At 49.4% G+C, this 10000-nt stretch overlaps 1 protein-coding gene across 4 annotated transcripts in view; it reads right to left on the bottom strand.

Moving 5' to 3' along the window:
* Positions 1-3025: 3025 nt before the first annotated feature.
* CCDC13 (coiled-coil domain containing 13) overlaps positions 3026-10000 on the bottom strand; it is a 35578-nt gene continuing 28603 nt past the window's right edge. For all 4 annotated transcript variants that reach the window (XM_086742261.1, XM_086742260.1, XM_086742262.1 and 1 more), the window contains 2 exons: positions 7026-7140; positions 3026-6323 (listed from right to left, as the gene is read on the bottom strand). In XM_086742261.1, the coding sequence (XP_086598387.1) occupies positions 6164-6323; positions 7026-7140 (275 nt within the window). In that variant the 3' untranslated portion in view covers positions 3026-6163. The remainder of the gene's footprint in view (positions 6324-7025; positions 7141-10000) is intronic.

The raw sequence follows: 10000 nt of genomic DNA, 5'->3' as shown, positions 1-10000 counted from the left end.
GCCAGGGAACGCGGCCCGGGACCGGCCACGGGAGCCCCAGGGACACGACAGCCCCCACGCAGGACCCGGCTCCCTCCCCGGGGTGTTTTGGTGTCCCAGTTTGAGCCCTGCGTGGAACGGGAAGCCCCCCATCACCTCGTGAGAGAGGGGAGGGAGCTGTAATTGTGTGGAGATGGGGAAACTGAGGCACGGAGCCAAAAAGCGCCATTCCTCCCCGGCTCGGGCCGTGTTTAAATCAGCGCGGGGCTCAGACGCTGAAACGTCTCCACAAAGCTTCTTAGGGGTCTCCTCCTCCGCTTTCGGCATTGGCGAGCGAAATGGGGGGTAGGAAGGGGCTGGGCTGGGTTGTGGCCTCCAGTATTTCGGGGCGCGCAAATACGAAGCAGCCAAGGACGAGGCAACGCGGCGTCGGGCCCCTCGCCGTGTCCTGCGCTGAGCTCTTTCTACCAAAACCCCCGTGAGATGTAGGGAGAGCTCGTGCTCACTCTTTACGCGCCTAATTAGCCACTTTAATTATCAGCAGCCAGGGCAGAATTTGAGTGCCTGCCCCTCGGATGCCCCCGGAGCGCCAGTCTTTGTCCGCAGCTGGGTCCCTGCAAAGGGACTTGGGCTTTTTGGACCTTGGCATAACTGATTGGGTGCTCAGAGGCGAAGTAATTAAGAGATCACCGCCGATAAGTGCATCGACGAAATTCGTCACGCTCGGCGCGGTGGTGGAGGGCAGGGGGTTTGGCCAGCCATGGCCGTACGTCGAGGAGCAGGAGGGAAAATCGCGTCCGTCCCTCCGATGCGGACGGACATCGCTTGCTGCGGCGAGGAAGGCAAGGAGCAAAGGGGCACCGGGGGACCGCCGGGTCCCCGTCACCCCCCCCGGCTCCTAAACCTGTTCTCCATCCATCCTGCCCCGTGCCCCCAAAGCCTTCTCTGCGAATATTGGGGGCGCGATGGGTCCCGTCGTGCGGCCGCGGGGCCGTGACTGGGATCTCGCTTTCGGGGATGCGGGGGATGGCGGGGGGGCTCCAGGGAACGGGCAGGAGGGTCATGGCCCCCTTCTGCTGCTCTGCCCGGGCGTTGGCGTCCCGAGAGTTTGGGGCTGATGGTAGATTTTTATTTTATTGGGTTTTTATCCTGAGTAATTTGTGATCTGGCTGGATTGAAAGTGTAACATTAGGTGGAAGGCTGGGCGGTGGTTTTTCACGGGGCTCTGGGAACTGTGGCGATAAAAATCATTTAGCTTTAATTTATAGAGATTATAAAAAATGAGGACCCCCCCTAGCCCCCCCGCTCTTGATTTCTAATATAATAAGATTTATTTTTAATGGGACCAGCGCGCCTTCCTCGGCACGGGGGCTGCCTCTGTGTTTTATTGCCCCTGCGCTGCTGCTTTACGATGACGGGCTGCTCGTGGCTTCGGGCTGACGTTAATGACCAGACTGGAGACGCATGGCACTAAAGGATTCTCCTCCTGGCTGCCTGCTCCCGCCTTACGCTGCTCTCTCCCGGCTGCTGGAGCACCTCCTCATGGGGTGAACTGGACGGAGAGAGGTCGTTATAACGACCCACGTGGGTTATTTTATACTTTCTGAAGTTGCCCCATCAGGTTCCCCATGCAAACGTGATGGTGGGAACATGCCAGCCCCACCAGGACCTCAGCCAGTGCCTCTTGATAGCAGGATGGAATGCATCCATCCATCTGTCCATGGAATCGTGGAATGGTTTGGGTTGGAAGGGACCTTCAAAGGCCATCCAGTCCAACCCCCCTGCCAGGAGCAGGGACATCTCCAACCAGATCAGGTTGCTCAGAGCCCTGTCCAACCTGGCCTTGAATGTTTCCAGGGATGGGGCATCCACCGCCTCTCTGGGCAACCTGTTCCAGTGCTCCACCACCCTCAGTGTAAAATATTTCCTCCTCACATCAAATTTAAATGTGCTGCCTTCTAGTTTAAAGCCACTACATCTTGTCCTATCACACAAGGCCCTGGTAAAAAGTTTGTCCTCCATCCATCCAACCATCCCTTGATCCATCCAAGGTCACCCTCGGGACCTCCCTTAGCACCCCCAGAATGGCTCTGCCTGTCCCCCATGGCACACACCGACCCCATCAAAGGTCCCAGGACCTCCTGCTGCCCTGAGGAAGGACTCTGAAGAAGGCTCCCACCACCTGGCAGTGACAACCCACTCTCCCACTGCCTTCAGCTCCTCTCCTCACGATCCCCTCCCATTCCTGAGAAAATGTCCCGATTAGGTCAATGATACGGTGGGATGACCCCCCCTTCTCTTGCTGCGCCCCGCAGATAACTATTCTCGCTGACAGACGAGCTGCTCCAAAGCCCAGGGCTTCACCCCCCGCCCGCAGATGGGTTTCGGAGCTGTAAGCGGAGACGCGTGGGGATTGAGGTGGCATTTGTTGAGCGAGGCCATCCTGTCCCACGGGAGCAGCCGGATCGGAGCTGAACACAGAGGGGAGAGGATGAGGGGAGAAACCCAATACCCTTCTTGGCTCAGCGGTGGCTTAATTTAGAGCACGGGGGCTCTGCTGGAGTGTTTTTCCATTTAGAGCTGAACCTCGCTCCTTTTGTCACGCACGGGGCGACGGCCCTGCGGCTTGCAGGGCAGTAGCAGCTGCTGGCTGTGGCTGCTGGAGAGGCTGGCAAAGCAGTTTCCAACTTCGTTGCCCTTTGCCACCAGCTCCTTCTCTGCTTCGCCCACGTGAAGGACTGAAATTTGCCTTCTCCGTCTTGCTTTGGAGCCTCAGGGAGGGCACGAGCCGCCCGTAGCCCCAGTCCACGGCTCTAAAGCGGGGCTGTTACAGTGGGCTCGGCGTTGACCTGCTGGCCGCTCCTCCGCCCCTTGGCCGAGCGGAGCCCGGGGCAGAGAGAGCTCGCTGCGTCGCTACGGTCTATATTTAACCACGCTAATGCAACTTAATTCACCTTACGGCCGGTTCGGAAAGCCGCGCTCTTGCCGTTGCCCGCTCTTCGCAGGCAGGCACCTCGCGACAGGCCGAAAGGAAAATGATGACGACTCATCAAAGGTCATTTATTCCCAGCGGTTCAGCTGTACTTTTGAAATCGGACGCATCCATCGGGCACTTTCTGGCTGCTTTGTGCCCAGCTGTGCCCAGCTCGGGGCTAGGAGACACCCTTTGGCTCAGCCCAAGTGTTTGGAGGACTCTTCTTAGCATACATGAGCCAAAAGCTGGCCAAATCCTAACGAGGAGTGTCCATAGGTTCAAATACTTGCAGCAAAATTAACCTTACGCTGTTCTTCAGAGCTTAACTGTATCCGCCAGCCCCCGGCGGCGATGCCGAGCCTTGTCACTGCCAGCCTGTCACCACCATCAGCTGCGACGAGAGCCTGAAAAAACTCAGAGCTTATCGAAAAGCGGCCTGCGACACGACTTGACACGGGATGAAGGCTGGCCCAGCGAGGAAACGCGGGGTGCTCACACCGCTTTTATCCAGCGAAGAAAGGCACAACCGTGCCGGGCTGCAAACTGAAGCCAGAGAAATTCAAATGAGAATTGAAGCACAGGATTTTAATGGGCTGGTAATTGCTCCACGAGCACAAATAAATAAATAAATAAAAGAAATACAAAAGAAATGTAAAAGAAATGCTGTAGCTCTAACAGCACATCAAGCGTGCTGGAGAGATTCTGTGGCTGAGGACCGGTGGTACGGGTTTTTGCAGGCAGCGAGAAAAATATTTTCACCGTTTTTATTCTCTGAGTGACGGGTTGGGGGACATGCGGCCAGCTGAACCAGGGCCGCTGTTTCTAAGAGCTGTCAGGGTTTCTTACGTTCTGCAACAAAGCGACATGGACTGCAAGAAAACTGGTGTCATACCTTGAAAACTGGGAATCGGGTGCTGCAAGAATCTGCACAGGTAGAGTTCAAAGGCAGATCACTCTGTGGAAGTGCAGAGGGAATTTATTTCAAAACTAAGGTGAAAATGGAGAAGATCTGGACAATTTTTCTGTGTTCAGACTCCTCACACGGCTCTGTGATGGGAGTCAAATTGCACATTTCCATGAGAAAGGTACGGGCTCTCTAAATAAACTATTTTATAGTTGCTTAGTTCCTCCTTTGCCAAGGCATCCGGTGGTGCTCTGTGCGTGTTTGTGCAGAAAAAAAAATACAAACCAGAAAACAGATAAAATGCTTCTGTGCAATCCCAAACAAGCATATGTTTAAAGCAACGAGTGTTGCAGCACTTGAGAAGAGGTTTGCACCACGCGCTAGCGAGCCATATGTGCTCTGTATCATACAGCACTCCCAGTTTCTTGCCTGCGTCTCATGGGTGGATTCGTAGCCACCTCAGGAAGAGTTTTGCAGATTGCCACTCCTCTACTTACATGAAAACGTTACTGACTCACACTTCTGTGTAAGCGAAATCAGAATCTCCAGCTGCAGGCTACCGGCCTGAATTTAGCTGATTTAGCATAGCCAAATCTCCACACCTCTGCCGCAGCTCAGGCAGCTTTTCAGAGTGAGCCCCTCGCTCCTGCAGGACCTTAAAAGATCTGTCAGAGGCTGAATTCTTCTCTTTGGTCTGCTCACTGAACCCCATGCTACAGAATCATCAGGGTGGAGCTGAACAGAAACAAACCAGGGCTCGCTTGGATGAGACTGCGTCTGTGTCTCGATCCAGGGTTTCCGATTCCTTGAGTTGGGAGGAGAGGACTGCGGGTTGCACGATGCCTTTTGCTCTGATGCTACCAGCAGGAGGAACCTGGCAATGAGGCGTTTTGGTCCCGCTTTTTGTGAGACAGACACCTGACAGCTTTGCTGAGTTACAGGGCAGCGCTGGGGGAACAGAGCTGTTTTTACGTGCGGGGAGGGTTAACTTTCAGGTGCTGAGCCCAGTGACCTCCTCCCTCAGGGACTCTGAACTGTTGGAAAAGAGACATCTCTGAACCTAAGCAGGAACAAGACAGGCATGACACAACCCTCACCGCATCTGGAGTAACTCCTGAAAGCCCTCTTTTTCACTCTGCCTTACCTCAGCAAGTGGAGTTGGGACCCAATCCCTGTGCTGGGGAATGAGTGGCAGCTTGCTGGTCAATAAACCCGCTTTGCACTGGTTGGTGGCTGGGGTTAAAGCCTGACAAACTTCACAGTCACAAAAAGAGGCTGACAAAGCAAAGCAGTAAAAGAAGAGCTTTCAAGACTTTCCACCGAGAAACAAAGCGGCACTATACAAAAATGACTAGCTCTCCATTTGTTTGTAATCCCTAAGGCTAGCTCGCTGCTGGCAGGCTGCATGTTAATGCCTTATTAGCTTGCGCTGGCTGTTCCCACCACGCTGCAAGAGAAAAGGACAGAGAGGGAAGGGTTTTCAGCATCTCCAAAAGTCCCTCCACTACTGCAGCGAGGACCTGCCTGCATTTTATTAGCATTTCTCCCTAACGAGAACAAGACCTGCCTGTTGGATGAATGCAGAGACCCAGAAATGGGGAATTCAAAACCTGGATGCGAGGTTTTGTACGGAATGAGCTGAATTTAAGGTAGGTCTGACTCATCGCAGGGGTAACCTGCACCATTTACCTTTCCGGCAGAAAATTCTCTGAGTTTCAGAAAACTCTCCTGCCAATATGTTCAAGCAAAGAAACAGGTTGGAACTGTGAGTGGAGACCCTCAAAAGTTCACTTGCAGATACTCACAGGCTGCTCCCTCAGCGCTGAAGTACTACAGGATGCCTGAGACAGACAGCTATCTGTGAGCTGATAAAAACAGAACTCTGTTTGCTCCTGGCACAACTTTGGAAGGGAACTGGCATAACTTTTGCGTAGCAAATTCCTTCATGAGCTGATAAAGGCAGCAGCATATCGAATATCGAGCCCTCTCGAGAAAAATTCTGTTGAAACTAAGGAGGCTTTGCCCAAAATGACACTGCAGAATTACAGCTTGCTGAACTGCACCAACTTACTGCGCGTGCAATCTGAGAGCCAGCTGCTTGCCAACTCTTACAGACAGAATTTGCTGACATGCAAAACTTTTAGTCTTTTTGTATTTAATCTCCATTTCTCATCCTTTTCTGCAAATGCTAAAGAAACGACACGATCCGAGGCTGCAGAACTCCACTGCCGCTGTATTTCGGTTCACGGGCAGGGTGCCTGGGCTCTCTCCATGCTTTGCAGTCCAAAGGGCTCTGAATATCTCGCTTAACTCTTCTCTTGTTTCTGCTGCCGAATGGCCTGTAAAAAGATATCCTTCACTTGGTCCATTGTCTCTTGATACAGTTTAAAGTCTTCCTCTTTATTTCTCACAGTAGTCTCCAAAGCGGCCTTCAGAGCTTCGTTCTCATCCAGCTGGATCACAAGCCTTTGAGGAAACAAAAGGATAACTTTCATGCGAGCTGTGGGGCTCCAAAGCAAACTAGAAGAGCGCTTCAGCTCCGGGGAAGAAAACACTGGAACACATGCTCTCTGATAATTTTATGTTAGGCGTGAGAAAGAGCAGACTTCACACTTGTTCCTTCTCTCTTTGAGACAGAAAAGGGTATTAGATAACCAAGATACTTTTCAGATCTGTTTTGTTAAAGATTATATTTTTATTTTCACTAATAAGCTTGCAATAAGGAAAGAAAAGGAGAAAAAAGGTGTCTTCCTTGCATGTGTTTCGTGTTGCTTAACATTTGCATTATCTTAACATTTCTGGATATAGAATCATAGAATGGTTTGGGTTGGAAGGGATCTTCAAAGGCCACCCAGTCCAACCCCCCTGCAAGGAGCAGGGACATCTCCAACCAGATCAGGTTGCTCAGAGCCCCGGCCAACCTGGCCTTGAACGTTTGCAGGGATGGGGCATCCACCACCTCTCTGGGCAACCTGTTCCTGATCTGTATCATTATGAAGAAATTTGTGTAAGAATGACATAGAGCTCAAACCAGAGGATCTGTGCTTTCTACAGAGTTTGCCAGGTTTTGTCCTCTGAGGAGTGGGTGCAGGTAATATCACTGCTAAAAGGAGAGCAACTAATTTTAGCTATTGTGAGTAACACAGCATGGAGGAAGGGAAACCATACCTTGTGCTTAGCTCCTCTATCTGCGATTCTAGAGGCAACTTGGAAAGCGCGGCTGCGGAGAGCTCCTTCCTTTCGCTTAGGCTCAAGGTGAGTCTTGAGTGACTCGCAGACTGGCCTGTAGATTTAATCACAAAATGGGAGTTTTAGTAAAACAAGCAACCATTTTTGCACTTGGTAGCACACTGAGTAAATCTCAGGAAGCAGTGAGTAACTACGAAGGAATCTCTTAAGTTCTATGTATATCCATGAAGATATAGGACAGACTTTTATTTTAATCTTCTTTCAGCAAAATGAATACATGACAAGTTTGCAGTTCAGGGCAAAATGCAGTATCTAGTCACAGAAGAAAAAAATTAATCCAAAATATTTAAGTGGCCAAAACAACAGGTGATAGAAACAGTTGAAAAGGATTATTTTGATGTTTACCCTGTCATTGTGTTTCACTTAAGATTATGACAACTGCTGGTTCCTGAATGCCTGTGATAAAGTTTCCATGTGGCACACACTGAAGCAGCTTTTGTAAAGCACTTTGATCCTCAGCAGAAACACAACGTAGGTTAAATCACTTAAATGTGTTCTTCAAACTAAGGCTGTTAATCAGGAACGCTTTCCTAAATAAAGGCCCATCCAAAGCACACAGCATTGCTCCTGTCATTTGAAAGGGACGCAAAAACTTTTTTTCAGGGCTATAGAGGAAATAATTCAAATTTACTGCTGGGATTGGAGAAGAAAAAAAAAAAAAAAAAGGTCACTGACCAGGGAACCCCTACAATGGAAGAAAGCTCAGAGAAGGCAGGCAAGGGTGATGTGCTCCAGAAGCTCAGAAAGGAATGTAGGAATCCTCTACAGCTATCGTAGAGGACGCCAAACTTATCCCAACACCAAGGGGACTGGAGGGTGGTCTTTGCTGTAGATAAACAGCTGAATCAGTTGAGTAAATGGGAATGGTCTTCCCTAAAATCTATAGGAAATGGTCTTCTCTCAAATAATCTGTAAGAAGTACTACCTACCTGGAGCCAGCCAGACCAACGTGAGGGAAGTGCATAAGTGGTTCAGCCCAACATAGAGTATAAAAATCAAACAAGCAGCAAAATGGACTTTGAAGAGAACAGGTCTGACCTGGCTTCAACCTACGTGTTCCCTTCTGGCAGGTGGGGACACCCAGCATCGTGACAGTGAACATCTAGGCTGGTAATGGGAATCATATTTGTGCTGTGATCCAATTGCTGTATTGTGCTTGTGTTGGGATTTCCCTACGCTGCCGTCTCGCTTTTCCAAATGAAAATCCCACAGAACATCAAGTACCTTCACATAAGTAAATTTGGTATTAAAACACTACATCCTTCTCATGTGGAATATCTAAAAGAACCTGGTCGGAGAGTATCGGACTCCGACAAAAACACACAAGAAGGAAAGGCTGTGTTGTATAATCAAGAAAAGCTTTTGATCTTGAGGTTGTGTTTTACAGGACAGAGGAAAAACTGCTGGTACTTACCTATTCTCCTCTGGGATTATTCTCTGCTAATTAGAAATTTGGATAAGACAGAAAAAAAAACGAAAAAGCGTGAATAATTTTAAAACACAACTGGGTTGTTTCTAGCTACTCAGCATCATTATCTGCTTCCCTTGAATTGAAGAGACTAGAAACATTAGATTAGCAATTAGATCAGCTCTCTCCAATTTTGCACTTTCAGAAAGAAAAGAAAATATTATGTTAATTAGGGGGTTCTCTAGTCTCTATTTTATATTCAGGCTTTTAATTCCTTCTTATTTCCTCAACTATCCGCCATGAAAGCACTGAGATAACCTACACGCTCTGCTGAAGAGGTATATTACAGACTTGCAGACTCCTTTCTTGTCCAAACTCCAGAGTTTTGGCACGTCGCAAGGGCTGAGCTCTCTTCAAAAAAGGGTGGTGAAACAGATTGTTGCCTACTCATCTTGCAGACTTAGAGAGGATTTCTTCTTATTAGTCTCACTGCCAATCCTTTTCTACATTTGCTTTTAGTCCTTAAGCAGACAAGACTAATGAACTAAATATTTAGTGAGAGGGAACCTGTCACATTGGTAAGAGTGGTCTGCTTCCTGGGGATCACAAAGAGCATCCCACAATACCACTTTTTAGCCCAGCACTGCTCTCTTTTCAAGATGAATGTCTTAAAGGCCAAAGGCTGCAGCACTTTGTTTCCAAGCACTAGGTTTCTGTCAGGATCTCGGTTTTTCTGCACTACTTTTTCTGTTGTCAGGCTCTCGGTTAATACAGGTAAGACAGCTCTAAAAATCAGTTTTCGTAGAAAAACACATGAGAATGAGTCAGTGTTGGCTGGAGCCCTTTCTATGGACACAACAGTTCTGCTCTAAGGAAGGGATCCATATTTTACAGAGAGGAGTAGGTTTGAAGCAATCATTCAGTCTCCATTCAGGACAAAGGCTCCTCTGAATCCTGTTTCCATACACCTCATTCTCTTTGCACGCTGGATGGGTGAATGGCAGTGCGTCCCTTGAGGTCCTGAACATCACGTGGATGTTACACTGGAGACCCTGGCTCTCCTGTATGAATTGAGATCAGAGTGAACAACAACACGCGATTTAGCGTGGCCAGCAGGTCGAGGGAGGTGATTCTTCCTCTCTACTCTGCTCTGGTGAGACCCCAGCTGCAGTACTGCATCCAGCTCTGGAGCCCCCAACATCAGAAGGATGTGGAGCTGTTGGAGCGAGTCCAGAGGAGACCACAAAGATGATCAGAGGGCTGGAGCAGCTCTGCTGTGAGGACAGGCTGAGAGAGCTGGGGCTGTTCAGCCTGGAGAAGAGGAGGCTCCAGGGAGACCTTAGAGCGGCCTTCCAGTACGTAAAAGGGGGCTGATAAGAAAGATGAGGAGAAACTCTTTAGCAGGGTCTGTTGTGAAAGGACAAGGGGTAATGGTTTTAAAACAGAAGGAAGCAGATTCAGACTGGACATAAGGAAAAATTTTTTT

The sequence above is a fragment of the Chlamydotis macqueenii genome, chromosome 2 (genome assembly GCF_036417535.1).
Source record: "Chlamydotis macqueenii isolate bChlMac1 chromosome 2, bChlMac1.mat, whole genome shotgun sequence".
NCBI classification, from domain to species: domain Eukaryota; kingdom Metazoa; phylum Chordata; class Aves; order Otidiformes; family Otididae; genus Chlamydotis; species Chlamydotis macqueenii.
The sequence above is the reverse complement of the archived record's forward strand: the minus strand, read 5'-3'. Positions and strand labels throughout refer to the sequence as shown.